A 17,748-nucleotide genomic window follows, 5' to 3' on the forward strand; every position below is an offset into this window, starting at 1 on the left:
TCTCACTTCCATACATCACAGACGTCCTTAATGCACCCTGCTAAGCTACTTCAACGGAGTCTGTAAACGAAAGCTCCACTTGCTGATAGTCCTTTTATTTGTAATGTGGTGCTTTCTTTGCCCTGCTTACATATATCCAGGACAATATATAACACATATTTTTAACTTCCTTTGTTTTCGCAGTACAACAGGAAAGGTGACCAAGAATAAAAGGGGCATTAACTCGCTTGAGATGTCACAGCAAGTGGTTGTGGTTGCAAGTGGATATAATTAAGGAGGAAAGACGTGCAATGGGAGGGAGGTGGGAACAGAAGAAACATGGCACAAAAAGCTGCTTGCACAGTGTGTTCACACCATTCTGAGAACTGGCTTTATAAAGAGAACAACGTAACAGAGGCAATGCTGGTCTTTAGGGGCATAGCTCAGTGGCAGAGCTTCTGCCTTGCATGCGGAAGGTCCCAGGTTCAATCCTCACCATCTCCAGGTGGTGCTGCCAGTCAGTGCTGACAATACTGATCTAGATGGACCAGTAGTTTGTTACTGCAGGATGAACACTTTTAGTTAATGTTCTTTTTATCTTCTGGTGTGTTTTGAATTTGGCACTGTATTTTTTATTTTTTAAAAAAACACCTTTAAGTGACTTTAAGCAAATTCTAGTAAGCAACAAATAATGAACAAATAAATATTTGTTCTTCTTGCAGTCCTAAATAAATATTCAGGAATATTTTTTAATGCATTTATTGAATACATTTAAGTACATTTATTGTACTTAAATATTTGTTGTTGCTTTTAGAGTCTTTTGAGGAGTGCAGGCGTGAAGGGCTTGAAGACTGTATTTCTGATCACAGACACACAAATTAAGGAAGAAGGATTTTTAGAAGATGTTGATAGTGTGCTAAACACTGGAGAAGTCCCCAACCTTTTTGCAGCTGATGAAAAGCAAGAAGTTATGGAGGTGCTTCTCCTCCCATTGGAAACAACAGGGGGGCCAGAGGACGGCTATTACTTCCTCTCCCTTTTCTTTGGATGTTTTAAGCTACCCTGTGCTGCAGCTTAATACAGTTGGCATATATAAAAGTTAGGCTAAAAGGCAGGTGCGGTTCATCAACTCAAGTTGCAGAGCTTGCATGGGTGCATAGCTCCATCATGTGGGCTCTCAGCACTGTGGGAATATTTCTCTTTTAAAGCTGGTCATTTTTCTGCTCTCCATCAGGCCTTGGCTGCAGCAGGCTTTGCTCCAACCAGCTCAGAAATGAGCAATTTTCGCAAGAGCACATCACGCCTGGCCTGCACTGGAGCTGTGACAGGGCCTGTTCAGCCAAGCCCTGCTTGGATCACACATACACACAAAACCCCTGGAAATTGGGGAAAATGGATTGTTTTAAGATTACAGCAGAGGTGGATAGTTCCAGTAGCCATAACTGGATCCTTCACTAGCATGCGGCTGCTGGGTGCTTGGCCAAGAGTGCAGTGCTTTTTCCCCTACACCCAAAAGTGCCGGATGACACCTTCCTCAGAAGACCTACCCCAGAGCCCAGAGAGGATACAGTCATACCTCGGGTTACAGACGCTTCAGTTTGTGTTTTTTCAGGTTACGGACCCGTCGAAAACCAGAAGTACCAGAACAGGTTACTTCCGGGTTTCGGAAGTCACGCATGCACAGTAGCACCGAATCGCAACCCGCACATGCGCAGACCCGCCGCTGCAGGTTGCGAATGCTATGGGTTGCGAATGTGCATCCACACGGCTCACGTTCGCAACCCGAGCATCCACTGTATATCACAGGGGTAGGCAAACTAAGGCCCGGGAGCCGGATGCGGCCCCCCAGGCTCATAAATCTGGCCCGCGCAGCGAAGCTGGAACCCACCACGAAGCCAAGACTCCTGCAATGGCCACAGGAGGAAGAGGCCAAGCAGCGGCGGCTCTGCCAATCAAACACCGTTTTTGGTTTACCTCAGCACAGCGCAGGGACATCTCTGTCAATCAAACGCCGCACACTGGTTTGATTGGCAGAGCCGCCGCCACTCAGCCTCTTCCTCCTGCCCCTGCCGCCCTGGTGCTCCTGTGGGCCAGAGAGCGTAGCGGATGAGCTCGCTCTGCCTACCCGCTTCATGAGAAGAAGCGGTGGTGGTGGCAGCCCCTGGGAAGATAAGTGAAGCGCCTTCTTTCTCTAGGCGGGAAGCCCATTTTGTGCCACTGCTGCCAGCCCTTCGGCAAATGAAGCAAGCGCAAACTGAGGCGGCGGCTGGGGAGGGACTGTGGACTGGCCCCCTGTGGAAAAAGTTGGCTGACCCCTGATGTATCATGTGAACCAGAGCTGCTTAGGGCCTTGCTCTGCTTTGCCGTGAATCACCTGATAGCTGCGAGCTGCTCCTCCGGCTCACCTGTGCCACCCCAGAGCCCGTACAGTATATCCTCTTCGGGCTCTGGGGAGGGTCTCCTCATGACCCGGAGGTGCAGCGAGGCTTTGGTGAAGCTGGTCAGGTCTCTCCCACTTCCGGGACCCAGCTGAGAGGCAAGATTCATTCCCCTGTCTCCTCACAACAGTTCTAAGAGCTTGACATAGTTGGGACAAGTGAAGCTAGTTATCTGTACACGTGCAAAGCTCTGCCTCAGCTGGTTGGTGGTGATCACGATTCTGTCTTCACTTGCAATGATAAGATAAAAGGAAGAAACACACGGGAATTAAACTAAAAGAGATCCAGAATGACAGTGTTTTTAAAACTGTAAAACGGAGGTTCAGACGTTTGTGTGCTCTGCAGAGATAAACACCTCCACTCCAGTATTTTAAGGCCTCTTTTTTTATGGAGTTACCTGAATTCCAAGATAATAATCAGAGGTCTTCTCCTTGTGCCCCTCCTGCAGAAGGTGGTGACCAAGAGACAGACCTTTGCAGTGGTGGTGGGCCATTTCTGGAATTCAGCATTAACCAACATGAACCTCTTTTCAGCACCAGGAAAATGTGTTTCTGTTCTCCCAGGCATTTTGAGTACTAATATCTTTGTAGTACATGGATCTTTTTCTGAAAGACACTGGTGATCGTGCCCAGGTAATGGGTTTTGCAGAGGGGGTATTTACTTATTATGCATAATTAGTGTATGAATACTTTTAAATTTTAGAATACAAAATACAACTTTAGTTACCGTAAGTCACACTGGATTGTATTCAACTAAATTCTACTGATTCAGCCCCCTGAAATGGGCATGACTTGGTTTATTAATTTCAGTAGGTCAACTCTATGTAGAATTTAGACTTGTGGATAGTGACAAAATAAATTCTAATAATCATGATTAAAGGGCTTTTCTTTACCCGAATGAAGCTCGCTCATGAGTTTCAGTGGGTGTTTCTTTGCTGGGAACCAGCTGCCAATTGCAGCTTCACTACTGGTAAATACTGAACAAACACATACAAGCACAACCTTCACACAATAGACCAAAAGGTAAAGGACCCCTAGGTGGGTTGCGGCGCTCATCTCACTTTCAGTCTGAGGGAGCTGGTGTTTGTCCACAGACAGCTTTCCGGGTCATGTGGCCAGCATGACTTTATCACTTCTGGTGCAAAGGAATACCGTGACGGAAACCAAAGCACACAGAAACGCAGTTAACCTTCCCGCTGCAGCAGTACCTATTTATCTGCTTGCACTAGTGCGCTTTTGAACTGCAAGTTGGCAGGAGCTGGGACAGAGCAACGGGAGCTCACCCCGTCACAGAGATTTGAACCGCCAACCTTCCAATCAGCAAGCCCAAGAGGCTCAGTGGTTTAGACCAGTGTTTTTCAACCACTGTTCCGCGGCACACTAGTGTGCCGCGAGATGTTGCCTGGTGTGCCGCGGCGGCGGCGAGGAGAGGCCGCCCAGCGCGGGGCTCCCGCCGTCTGCCTGCCTGGCTGCCTGCGAGCTCGGTGGGCAGCGCCTCCATCCGCAGCGCCTGCCTCGCGGCTCTCATCTGTTTAACCTTGAAGTCCCCTCCCCCAGCGCACTCTCCTTCCTCGGCGCTCCAAGCGGTGCTCCGGCTCCGGGGGGCGGAGGAAGAAGCTCCCGGGCTTCGGCGTGTCCTCCCGGGCGAGCGCCACTCGAGAGCCGCGAGGCGGGCGCTGCGGACGGAGGCGCTGCTCGCCGAGCTTGCAGGCAGCCAGGCAGGCAGACGGCGAGAGCCCCGCGCTGGGCGGCCTCTCCAGGGAGCGAGAGGCGCCGAGGAAGGAGAGCGTGCGGGGGGGGGGGGACTTCAAGGTTAAACAGATGGACATTGTGACCACAATCAGTTTGAATCCCTCTTTTTTTTTCTAAGAAAATAAACATTTTACTGTTTTTAGGTATTCTCGTCTTATACCCATTCATGCAGTCCAGTGTGTTTAAAGAATAATTGGGTAAACAGGGTGGGAGCAAAGCACCCCTTTGGAATTATCCTGTGAGAGGATGTTATTTTAAAGCACCTGTGTGCCAATTTGGGATGTCTGTAGAGTTTATTTTTCCACATTATAAAAATATGATACTCTCTCTTCTCAAAGGCAGATGTAATATTTTTAACAAATATTGTCATGAGTAAAAATAAGCCCAAGGTTTTTTTTTAAAAAAAGTCAAAATTTCGCCCACTAGGCGGGCGCCAGACTGTGTCCACCCTATTTCCCATCCGTCCTGGGTGGGGATCAGATCGGATGGGATCGGATGAGAGCGGACAGGCGGTCCGCTCTCATCCGATTCCCCATAGAGAGCAGCGGGGCTCTGACATCTCCCTCTCCGCACAGTGGTGGTGTGCCTCGTGATTTTTTTCATGAAACAAGTGTGCCTTAGCCCAAAAAAGGTTGAAAAACACTGGTTTAGACCACAGTAAACGATGCTTCCATGCAATCTGGTTTCCGTCAGTGTTCTATTGCATATTTAATATAAAATCTGAGGGCATTTTTCAGTAGAAAGATAGTAATCTTTAAGCTTCCTGATCTGGGATTAATCTTTTAACTCCAAGCTGCTACATGGGACTACCTGCTCCCTGCCAAAAAAGTTTACACTTTTGCACCTCTCATTTTCCTACCCCTAGGAACTGGCAATTCTGGATCGAGTTGTTAGCAATTTCACTCCTCTGATGCTGCAGATGAGATTGTTGTAAATCACATGCCTGTCTGGGACAAGCCTGGGAAAGGTAGAATGTCTTATCTCTTCCGCTGCGGGTACTATCACAATGTACTTCCACTTTTAACACAAATTACTGCCGTTATGAATTGGCACTAGGCTTAATTTTGCCTAACCTAGACTTTAATTATATTATAACTGTTTCATTACCATTTAACACCAATGTTTACATTTCTCTCTGCAAACCCACAGACAGTACACCTTCACTTCATAGCTTACAAAAGTTCATGCCAAAGAAATGTGACAGTCCTTCATATTTTCCTGGTTTTATTATTGTATGTCCACTTTTAAGGCTTGCAGTCTTTTTGATATACCATTAAACTACAATGGGCACTTTCCCCCTATATGCACAAAAACCTAAGGCTGTCATTGAACAGTCACCGTTGGAGGATTTGTAGTGCCGTATCTTTTGCAGGAAGCCAGGGCAGGGAAGGAAAAGATTCTGAAATGGCAGCTTTCAACAAGAGCGGAGGTTTGAATTAAGCAAGACCCAGAACTATGAGAATATGAGGCAGGTCCAGAGAGCTGAAAGAATATGGGAGGGGCTTGAAGCTGTGAGTATATATGCACCTCCCCCCCAAAAAGAAATTACAGTACCATCCCACATTGTATTTCATTTCTGATACACCATGTGTTGCCTTCAACATGAAGTTCCTAATTCGAAGAACTTTAGAAAGTATGCTTTATTCACAAGCAAACAGTCATGTAAGTACATTCACCTACTGAACTTCAACCTTCTCTAGCTGAACAAGCAGACAGGCCTGCTCTTAAGTCTAGTCATCTTAAAGATACATATAGCAGCATGGGGGGGTGAGCAAAGGGGGCTGCAGAATAGGGTAAGGCCTGTAAATGGTGGTGACCTATGTACAAGTGAAAATTGAAAAGGGTATAAGCAGAAGGGTAGAGGGGGAAAGGGGGGCAAAGTTAAAATGGGACTGCAAAGGGGGCTGCAAAATAGCAGGAGGCATGGGAATGGAGTTGAGAGCAAGGGCGTAAAAGGGTCTGAACAGGAGAGGTGGCTTCACTGATTGGGCAGGTGAAAAGGGTGCTTAGCAGTTGCAACATGTTGGATCAGGAAGATGCAGGTTACCATATAGGTTGTTTGTGTGCAAAGGGGTGCACAAAAGGAGAGTTGTGACATAGGGGAGATGCTTAAACCAGCTGCAGTGGGGCTGTGAAACAGAAGTTTCAGAAATGGAAGTTGGGGAGGTAAAAAGCGAAAGTAGTTGCATGGAGTGGGAAGGGAAAGATCTAGTGGGTTAATATGGTGGGAATGGTAGGGGGGGGGGCAAGCAGAGGCACAGCCCCTAGCATCCCAGTATTTTTGTTACCTTATCAAAGGATGCAAGCCAGAAAGAAGACTTCCTCATTTGTTTAAGTCCAAGGATTTAATTACAATTTCTTTCACTATATTTCAATAGATCTGTTTTAAGTTGAATTTCTTAGGATCTGGGTCATACATACATTCTAAGATTGTGCGGAGATACGATTTTGGCAGCTTGGAAGGCTAGAGTTTAGTAGCAACAATAGCACTAAAACCATGCACCACACCAATTGTGGGAACAGGGTATGGCTGAGATGCAAGAATAGAGCCACTCTATAATTGCTCAATATGACTAAGATGGGTCCATTAATTTCAATGGATCTACTTCTAATAAGGCAGGTTAGTTGAATACTTTCTGTTGAAATTCCCTAGCTCAAGAACTGAAATTAACTACACCATGTACTTTGGAATCACATTAACATACAGCCAGAGTATTTAGTCTTCTGAAACTCTTTGTTGCAGTGTTCATTCTACATGCTCTCCTTTTACTGTATTTATTGCCAATATAGGATCTCTCTCATGACATGGTTTATAAAAATTAAAGAGCCTAAACACTGGTGTTTCCTTTTTCCAGCGTTTCTCCTTCCCATGATTTTTCTTGCTTTGGGCCCAGCCTCACCAGAACAGAAACCAAGTAGCTAGCAAAACACCATGGGCATTTGAAAAATTGTGAATAGCTTCTATGCAGGGTGGAATTTTATTTAGAAGTGCAATGCTAGAGAGGTAAGCCCTTTGCCCACCTGACATAACTCTATGATCTGGAAAGCAAACTTCCACAGGCAATTAGTGTCTGAAGGAAAGCTTCCATATACACTGGCAGAGTAAATGGTTACCGCCCCACCTTCCCAGCACACAACAACGAAAACCGCCCAAACACTACACAACTGGTTAACATGCACAGCACTTTAGGATGCTTTAGTATTACACTTTATTTGGCTAGCCTCTCCTAACTTGTACAAAGGAAAGTGAACTGGTAATTTCAGAATAAAGTCCCATAAAACTTGCTTTCAGTTAATTTGCTACAAAGTGCTGCTTCAAAGATATAGTACAGTATTGCCTATCGGCAGCCCAGTGATGAAACTGTTCCCTACTGCATGCCTTTACAGTGCTATGGACAAATCTCCAAAAGGCAGACCTAAATGATTAGGCCCAATGCTGCAATTTCAATTCAACCCCAACACAATCCAATTGTCTTAAATCCAAGTATGGCAGCTTTTCCAGAATGTGAATTTACTCTGACTGCTAGCCAGAGCACTTGGCCTGTTTAGGGGTAAAAGTGTTTTTACTCTGCCCCAATTTGGTTGAAGCTTTGAGGACTCTGAATAACTATTCTTAAATTCATGAAGAGTCACTTGCTTGGATATTTGAAATACAACTTTATTATGGTCTAAAGAAAAAGGAATGGGAATGACAGTAACAAACAAGATTTACCACTGAATACTGTGATGCGACTGCAGCAGTCAGATTCAAAACTCAAAATGGGGAGTAAATTGCAGTCCAAAACAGCTAAATATGCAGGTCCAAAATGAAGGAATTTTTTTTAACTGCCACATTCACTCCAAAGCCCATTCTCTCTTTCAGCATTTCAAAGATTAAAGCACATGTTCTGCTCAGCTAGAATAATAAAGTGGCAAACACGCTGCACCACTGACATCACAGGACAGTTGCCTATAAAACTAGACTTCTGACGCTGGGCTCCAGCTTCACTCCCTCACAGATCATCATCTTCATCTGGCAGTGCAGTGGTCTGAGCAATCTGGAATGGGGGGGAGAGGGAAAACAAGTTTAGTAACATTCTAAAGTCAATGGCAACAACAAGCAGATCACGATCTCAAGTCCTTTTATGAGCTCATTTACCTGTAAATCTTGCTCATACTGTGCTGCCAATGCTGGATCCATAACGACCTCTGGTGGTGCAAGAGCAGGCATGGCAACAAATTCCAAGTTGGGATCTCCAATTAGCTTTCTTGCCAGCCAAAGAAAGGGTTTCTCAAAATTATAGTTACTCTTGGCTGAAATATCGTAGTACTGGAGGAAGAGAGAGATTGTGCATTTAGAAACAAACAAGAGGGCAATCAGTGTCCATATGTTGTTGCAGAAACAAAGTCCTGCAGCAGCTTACAACGCATACTGTTTAACTGTGGCACAAGCCCTGCAGATTCATGAAGAGTTTTCCTCAATGGGCATATAAGCCCAATGATTTCTCTCCCACTACAAGGTGGAAAATTAACATTGCATAGAACCTCAGAAGACTTGTGCACTACCACCACTAGGCCTGGGTTTGAGGGCCAGTGTGTGATGGCCCTTTCACCTGGCGGTGTATCGTGGATGTGCCTGCCTGCCAGTGCCTGGCACACATAGGCTGTAGCTTGTTCATCCCTCTGCTTTTCAACATGGCAATGTATCACTGTATCGTAATGTTTGACTGGCGATACATCACGACGCTGAAAAGCTGACATAGCCCAGTCCTAATTACCACTTAATCCCATCCTGAATATTGGAGCCCTCATGTAGACATTCAAGTATGGTACAATGCTTTTAGTCCCAATGATTTTCTGTATCCCTCTAGTCGTATCTGTATGCATAAACATACACCCAGCTGTGGAGTCTTGAGATGTCCTTGATGCAACTAGTTGACAAAAGTAGAATTATCTTCCAATGAAGCTTCCTTTAACATAGCCTTTTACATACTAATCATCAGAAGGAATTCAGAAGTAGACTTCATTATCTAAATTTTTCTAAAGCAAGCAGCTGAGAAATGTAATGTGAACTAAGAAACCAAAATTACAGAGGACGTGGCTCCTTTACTTCTTCCCAAAACAACTGACACGCCACCCTACTGCTTTTGTCTTCCCATCTTAACTACTATCTTTAGCAGAACTTTATCTTACCTGCAGGTTCTTCTTCCTGTGAAAGACAATCGACTTTGCTTTGACTTTCCTGTCCTTGATATCCACTTTGTTGCCACACAAAACTATGGGGATATTCTCACACACCCGTACCAGATCTCTATGCCAATTGGGTACGTTCTTGTATGTAACTCTTGATGTTACATCAAACATTATGATGGCACATTGAGCTAAAAAGTTGAAACGATTTGTAGTTAATTAACAGGGATCAAACTCACACGATGTACAGCTATCCAAACTCAAAATCTAGTATTTTACAGGTGCTCCTTTAGCAGACCCACCAACCCTTGATGTGTTACCTCAAAAACTGACCTTAGCAGCTTTATTTTTATGATTAAAGAGCCCACAACCCAACATTTCAAAATAAAGCATGAAGATGGCAAAAAACCTCTGCTTAAGTTGATTTAGTTACTTTCTGATGTCTTCCAACGAAAGTCCTGCACAATTGTGATAATCTAAAACATAACACATTGGTGCAGACCAAACCTTCACAAGTAGCTGCCAGTGATTACATTGGCAGATGCCCTTCAAAAAGCCAAATTAAAACTAGAGGTTGCTGCAATTAAATTACAGACATTTCACACTCTGGTCAGGTAGCAAAAATGTGCTTTGAGCAGTTAATCAGTCCAAATAGCTGTGCAGACAACTTACCTTGGATGTAGTAGCCATCTCGCAGACCTCCAAATTTCTCCTGTCCAGCTGTGTCCCATACATTAAATTTAATAGGACCTCTGTTAGTGTGGAACACCAGAGGATGAACTTCAACACCCAGAGTAGCTGCAATTACATAAAATTCTAATTGAAATATTGACCTGTAGGCTATCAGCAAGTGTGACAAAACATGAGGAAAATATGATCCTTCACTTATATAAGGGTTATTCACCTTCACCTGTTTAATAAGACTGACCATCATAAACCACTTGCCCAAAACAATGGGATGTTTTTTATCTTGTCGATTAAAGATCTAAGATGCCTGTGACGCTGCCTTTAAAGGCCTCCATTTAAATAAGGGATGGAGAAACCTGAGGTTCTCCAGAAGTTGCTGGGCTCCAACTCCAGGCTGGGGCTGATGCAACTTGCAGTCCAATATTAGGTTCATCAGCCCTGATCTACAGCTTCACATTTTTCATTGCATGATCTGGTACATTCTTTCCCTAGAACCAATTTATTTTGCCTACCGCCCTCCCCTCTTCCAAGATCAATCAACTGACAAAGGAGAAAAAATCCAATTCTGTTACAATTCAGATGCCCCCTTAACTTATAGTGTTAAGTCACACAACTGTAAATGCTCAAAAAAACTTGTACATTACAAAAAACACATTACCACTTTATTTTACTGAAATCTACTTTGCCAAAAAAAGCCACCAAAGTGAAACGTACATAGATAAAAGATTACATATCACTAATATTGCAGCATAATAGAAAAAGGAAGACATTTGACATACCTACATACTTCTTCTCAAATTCACCAGTCAAGTGACGTTTTACAAATGTTGTTTTACCAGTACCACCGTCACCAACCAAAACAAGCTGTTGAAATACAAATTTAAAGAATTCAGATACTTTTGTACTGCAACTACATCCTAGGTTAACTTCTACCAACAATGGAACTATTTCTCCAGCTAGACAGGTAAAGAGGTGAGAGTTTTAGACCAGGACAGGGGAAATCCTAGTTCAAATCCCCACATAGCCATGAAGTTCGCTGGCTGGCCTCAGGCCAGTAATTCTCTCACAACCTAACTTTCCACAAAGGATTGTTGTGGAGGGTGGGTGGAGGTAATTAGGGGGAACCAAATATGGCACTTTGAGCTACTAGAAATAAAGAATGTAAAACAAATGTATTAAGTACTGGGGTTTAAGATAGCTAATTTACATTAAACCACTTTAAAACTCAAATACTGCATCAACTGCAGCCAATAGCTTATTTCATTTCATTATTAAATTTATATACTGCCCTTCATCCAAAGATCAGTGGTATACAACATATTCAAAATGAAAACACAAAATACATAACATAGTAACAACCCCCCCATAACCTCCTTTCCACAAACACATTTAAAAGGTCATAGATTGTTTTTATCAAAGGCCTGGTAGAAGAACAACATTTTCTTTTCTTAATTTTTTTTATTGAATTGTTATGCAAATACAAATGAAACAAAGTATAAAAACATTTCAATTGAATACAAAAAAGAAAAGAAACAGAAAAAAGAAAAGAGAAAAAAGACAAAGAAAAAGTAAACAGAGCAAACGCAAAAAGTAAGAACATAAGTATGATACAAGGTAACTTTAATAGACAGCCCAGAATGTCATTTCTTTACCAAGATGCTGACCCTTATGGGGTGAACCTCTTTTTATTATACTTTTGGTTTTTTGACTACCATTGACCTCACAGTGGTTCATTTCTTATAACTAAAGCTATTTCTCTGTATTTCAATATATTCCTCATCTTGGTATAAAGGAGACATTTTCCTACTTACAGGTTTATTCTAAACAACCAAATCTTGGTTGTTGAACCCTGACTCGATAGGTAGATATTTAGGCTTTCCCATTCCTTCTGGACTTTTTTTGACTTTTTCCTTAAGGCTTCAGTCAACTTAGCGAGTTCCAAGTACTCGCTCAGCTTCTGTAGCCAATCTTCTCTAGTTGGTATATGGCCACCCTTCCAGTACTTGGCTATTAGTACCCTAGTCGCCGTCACTGCATAGAAAAATAATTTTGATCTTTCTTTTGGGATGTTAGTTAGAATCCCAAGAAGGAATGATTCTGTTTTTTTTTTTGTGAAATGTGATTTTTAGTAATTTTTTCATTTCCTTGTAGATCGTGACCCATATTTTTTTCATTTCTGAGCACTACTACAACATATGAAAGGTTCCCACATTTTCATCTGGTACCTAAAGATATGTAAGTAAGGCACCAAGCGAGCCTCCTGGGGAGAGCATTCCACAAGCAGGCAGCCACTGTAGAAAAGGCCCATTCTCACATTGCCACCTAGTCCAGGTCAGTTCTTATTGTGAGATGTGGTCCTTGAGGTATTGTGGTCCTGAGCCGTTTAAGGCTTTATAGGTTAATCCCACAAAACATTTACACACTGGCACATGTCCATTCTACCAGACTTTATAGGACTAATTCAGAGTAAGTGGCATATAGCTGCCATGTAATATGTTCATAACCATAACCAATGCCACTTCAACCAGGCTTAAAACCTATAACCTACCCATCTTCAAGATGAGTAGAAAACCAAACAGATGACAAAATGTTCTTTTTGCACATTGCCTGGGATAGAAGAGGAAGGTAATACCATAGGTGCTGGCCCTCCAGGATTTAATTCGGAGGAAAATGTACAGTACATGGCTTACATTCAGCCTAGTGGACTAGTTGGACTAGTAGAGGAATAAAAAATAATTTACATTTTTAAGCATCTATCTATGGGAGTCTGCAAAAACCGCAAAGGGTGATAAATAACTTTAACCTAAATAACTTTTAACCAATGTGACTGGTCTATGGGTGTTGGCAGACCACTTAAGGATTTTCTGCCTGCTCTAACAATTGTCATACCGTGCTAGGTGTTGTATGGTTTTTAATTGCATTTTGAAAACACACCATGTACCACCTGAACAAAGCTCAGGGACCACTAGTAATCGGTGGATCAGAATTTGGGAACTTCTGCTCTAGAGCAAATTAGGGGGCACTGGGGGGAGAAGAGGGAGAGTCCTTTCAGGTCTACTTGTTATTGCTCGATGGAAGGAACTTCTAAAATACTGTACCAAGAGAGGCTTGGGTTAATAACAACTGGAACTTCGCTCTATCAGAACACAAATCATCAGTGACTAATCAAAGGTATCTCCCAAAAAAGATACGTTTGACATCTGGTCTCACTTTTTCTCTTTTACTGAACAACAGCATATTTTAACGCCACCATCATTACAGAGGTGTCTGTGAAGGGGATATATTGATTGAAAATGTATTGTAACATTCGAATAAATGTGGGTTCTTGGGGGGGGGGGTTGAAAAAAGTCTACTTGTGAGGTGTTGGAAATCCATACTTTTTCCAAGATGTGAAATGTAGTGATCTGTACAAATTTGTACAATCACTTCCCTGACTGAGCTATTATTAATCCAACCAAAAGGCAAGATAGTACTTCATGCATCTGAGACTATACTGCCCTTAGATCTCTACTTTTAAAGGCTTACAGATAACTCAGCTGTGGAAGCATAATAAGTGGAAAGTAGTTTTTTTAATTGAACATGTGTCGTTAGAAAGAAATTGCACAAGTCACACATTGTGCCACAAAAAGCGCTGAAGGAAGGAAAGGAATTGCTACTGAAAGCATACAACACAATTTACTATATATGGCTCACTGTAAAATGGAAAAAAATCTTAAAAGTCCCCAAACATCCATAACTCTGCCTACCTATTTAAATATGTCCCCACATTTTAATTGGTAACTTAATCAAATTGTAATTTGTACAGCCCTGGCAGAAAAGTTGAGCATCAAGTCCTCTCTTGAATAAATAATGTAATCAAAACCTATGGAAACAAAGAACACAGACACCCAGGCCTCCAATCCTATACACACTTAAATGAGAATTAAATCCAATTGACCTTTTTCTAAGTAAGCATGCAGAATTGCATCCCCCACATGTCCGATCCCAAACAAACCTAGGAGACTTTTAAGATTTACAAGGTCCATTCTGTTTTTATCGATCTTAAGCAAGCAGCTCTCAGAAGCCTTCTCAACAGAGGAGTGGTGTTTAAAAAAATAAATAATCCTAACAAAACGGCCCGCCATGGTTACAAGACATGTAGCCTAACGAACATCCTTGTGGGTTTTAACATCAGCCTAACAAAGGAAGCTCCCAAGCTAGTATCCAGGCGTTTTAAAGAAGTGGTTTCTTTTAAAGAGAAAAGCAAGAAAATAAGGAAAGTGTGAGTGTCCCGGCCTCGCTCCTTACCTTAAACTGCACTTGCGGTTCTCCCTGCGGGGCGGCCATGCTGCTGCGTCTACTGAGAGAGAGAGAAAGGCCCGATTGAGGTTAAAAAGGAAAAGAAAGAAAAAAACTCCCGTGCTGCGCTCATCTGCCCACGCCGCCCAAAAGGCGCGTGGCTCGCTCTCCATCCGGGTCAGGGAGGAAGCAGTAAATGGCGGCCAAGGTTTTTTTTGTGTGTGTGCGCGCGCGCGCCTTTCTTTCCCCGCCCTCCATGCTCTCCCTCTCACCCCCCCATCCCCCCCCCCCAGGATGGCTCAGCAGAATTGAGAAACTGCATTAAATGGGGAGAGGGGGGAGAGAGTTGCTATTGGCGTGGGCAGGCAGAGAGGAAACAAAATTTTAGAATATAATCCAAGACTCCCCCCCCTGCCCCCCCAAAAATATCCAAGGCCTTTTATCCATTTTCTACGTTCCCAAACCAGCATGCATCATATATACGCACAGATATATATATTATAAGGATTTAAACACGGAAGGAATGGGGGGGCTCCCTCTCGTTTCTTCCCCCTCCCCCCGCGCGTCGACCCTCCCATCATCTCCCCCCCCCGGAATCCCCGTCCCCGCGCACTCACTCGCGCCCTCGAGCCGGTGGGGGGGGGGCGGAATGCAGTTCTCTCTCTCTCTCTCCCTCAACGGCCTCCCCTCCAAACCGCCGTTCCGCGCCTCGCCTCCCGACTAACGGCGCGAGGAGGGGAAAGGGACCGCGAGGGATTGTGACGCGGGCGCGCGACGGAGCGCGTGCGTCCGCGTCCCCGCCGCGGTTCCCCTCCCCCCCGTACCCCGTCGCCGCATCCCGACACCCTCCCCTCCCCCCCCACCGCCGGCGTGAGGTAAATCCTGGGCCTCTCTCCTCAGGAATCACGCGAGGAGGCCCGAGAGCTTCGAAGGCCTCAAAGGCCGTTTCCTCGGTGAGGCCTCCTCGCCGTCGCCGCGGAGAGGCCGCCGCTTCGTTCCTCATGGATCTCTCTCTCTCTCTCCCCTCCACCCCGTTAACCGCCGTCCATTACCTTCTCGATGCGTCTCTCCGCTCTTTCTCTCCCGCTTCCGCCGCCTCCTCTTCTGGTTTCTTTCTTTCTTTCCGTGTGTGTGTGTGTGTGTTTAAACTGGGCGGGCGGCTGAGGAAGAAGATGGCGGAAGCGCGGCGGTTCAAATAGCCGTAAAAAGAACGAGGCAAAGGCGGGCTCGGCTCTCTGGGTGGGTTGGGAAAAGGCGGGAGGGAGGGAGGGCCTGCGTGCGCGCGCACGGCGGGAGACGCGACGACGTCGGGGGGGGGCAGCACGCAACGGACGCCTAGAGCGCCGTGGGAGGAGCCGGGTTGTCACGTGGGAGGGGGGTTGAAACGCGCCGCGCGGGGAGTCGCGTGGGACTTGCGCGCATGCGCGCGGCCCCGTCTCGAAGGCCGCCCGCAGCCTGGAAGTACACTTTTTGTCCTGGGCGCGCGTGCGCAGTAGGCACGCAAGCGGCCCGGCGCTGAGCCTCGAGTGGGAGATAGTGGCGGGAAAGCCTTGTTTTCCTTCTTTAGCCTCCTCCCTCCGTCTTTCCCACGTACTATCTCCTGCGCTCGGGGCGCCTCTTGCTGTTAATTCCAGGGCCGGGAGCCCGTCCATGAGGCAGAGCCAGGCGCCTCAGCTGTGCTCACCTCAGAAGAGGAGCTGTAGGGGAGGGCCGGCCTTCTCCCCCCACACGCAGCTCCTGTCCTTTGTGGGCCGCGTTTAAAATTATTATTACATTTATAGACAACCTTTATCTTCCAATGAACCCAATGGCTCTCCTCCTCCCCGTTTCATCCTACCTGTGAGGTAGGTCAGGCTAAGGCATGGGTAGGCAAACTAAGGCCCGGGGGCCGCTTCTGGCCCAATCGCCTTCTAAATCCGGCCCCCAAATGGTCTGGGAATCGGCGTGTTTTTGCATGAGTAGATTGTGGCCTTTTATTGTGTCTCGTCGCTTCTGAGCTCAGTTTTGCTCTCCCCTTTCCCTTCTGGGGACACGGATGGCGCTGTGGTCTAAACCTCTCCTGGTATGCCCTGCAGAGGTCCTTAAGGTCCATGAATAACCATAGTTTAGACTAAGGTCCCTGGTCCTAAGGAAGTCAGACTATGCTCCACCAGGGCCGGGGCCTTATCAGTGATGGCTCCAACCTGGTGGAATGCTCTGTCCCATGAGACTAGGGCCCTGCAGGATTTAACCTTCCATTGGGCCTGTAAGGCAGAGCTATTCCGACTGGCCTTTAATTTGAATTCAGCCTGATCTTTTATTTCCCTTTTCTTCCCTTCCCTTCCCCTCCCCTTTTATGAAGATTACCTGCTCTGGGACCCCACAGCTAATTCTCCCCTGGCCTCCTCGCTGACCCAAGTAGGACTAATTCAGCCAGCTAGCCCTGGTGACTATCTAATGTTTATTGAATGGATTTCCCCCAAATTGATTTTGAACTTTGAATTTTATTGTTATTCATGCTTTTATATTGTATTTTATGTTGCTTCTATGTCGTAGTACAATTATGTGTTTTAAATTTGTTGTTAGCCACCCTAACCCCAGTTTTCTGAACCGGGAAGGGTGGGGTGTAAATAAATTATTATTATTATTATTATTATTATTATTATTTAAAATGCATCTCTGGGTTATTTGTGGGGCATAGGAATTCGTTCATTATTTTTTCCCACCCAAAATATAGTCCGGCCCCCCACAAGGTCTGAGGGACAGTGGACCGGCCCCCTGCTGAAAAGGTTTGCTGACCCCTGGGCTAAGAGATGGTGATTGGCCCAAGGCTGAGTGGGCATTCAAACCCTGCTGTCCAGGGTCCTAGTCCAGACGCTAACTGTCACGCCACACTTAACAACTAAACATTACGCTTCTTAACAGCTAAACGTTAATTAACGTTTAATTGAATCAAAACACGTTTTCTCACGGCTATACCGGGTGAATTGTAGTGTTGGAATGGACCCCGCCCCCCCCCATCTAGTCCATGCCTGTCCACCTGCAATGCAGGAATAGTTGCTGAAGAATCCCTTACTGCCGGCCCGGCCCCGTTTTTGGCACCTGAGGCGAACCACAAAATGGCACACGCACACAGGGATGAGTGAAGATCTGCATCAGGAACAAGGGTAAGAGGAGACCAGCAGCACCTCCTGAGACTCCTGCAGCGGTGGCATTGGTGGGGCTGCTGAGGAGGTGTCACACAGCAGCGGGCAATCCATTCCTTGGAGGCTGGATCTGCTGTGTAGTCCAGGGCACTTGCCTCATGGGTGGTCTGGCCTTGCTGACAGTTGGTCATCCAACCTCTCTTTAAAAAGCCAAGGGAGGGGAGCCCACCATCTTCAGAGGTAGTCACTGTTTAGGGAAGCTTTTAATGTTTGATGCATTGCTGTATTTTAATATTTTGTTGGAAACCACCCAGAGTTGCT

General features: G+C 45.3%; 2 protein-coding genes across 5 annotated transcripts in view; one reads left to right on the forward strand and one right to left on the reverse strand.

Annotated features, from left to right (window-relative positions):
- The window catches only part of LOC310693947 (craniofacial development protein 2-like), a 257,303-nt gene that overhangs the window by 110,315 nt on the left and 129,240 nt on the right, over positions 1-17,748 (forward strand). The window lies entirely within an intron of this gene.
- Positions 7,806-15,663, reverse strand: RAN (RAN, member RAS oncogene family). 4 transcript variants are annotated; one of them, XM_083476512.1, is made up of 7 exons: positions 15,355-15,663; positions 14,312-14,363; positions 10,804-10,888; positions 10,010-10,135; positions 9,341-9,528; positions 8,307-8,477; positions 7,806-8,205 (listed from the first exon to the last, which is right to left on the reverse strand). In XM_083476512.1, exons 2-7 carry the CDS (start codon positions 14,348-14,350, stop codon positions 8,161-8,163), a joined length of 654 nt encoding a protein of 217 aa, XP_083332638.1. In that variant the 5' UTR covers positions 14,351-14,363; positions 15,355-15,663; the 3' UTR covers positions 7,806-8,160. The 4 variants fall into 4 exon arrangements, with proteins under 4 accessions (XP_083332638.1, XP_083332639.1, XP_083332640.1 ...); XM_083476513.1 differs by having other exon boundaries at positions 14,312-14,360; positions 15,355-15,596; XM_083476514.1 differs by lacking the exon at positions 15,355-15,663 and adding an exon at positions 14,920-15,123.

Source organism: Podarcis liolepis (assembly GCF_965112155.1).
Source record: "Podarcis liolepis genome assembly, chromosome: 15".
In the NCBI taxonomy this organism is placed as follows: domain Eukaryota; kingdom Metazoa; phylum Chordata; class Lepidosauria; order Squamata; family Lacertidae; genus Podarcis; species Podarcis liolepis.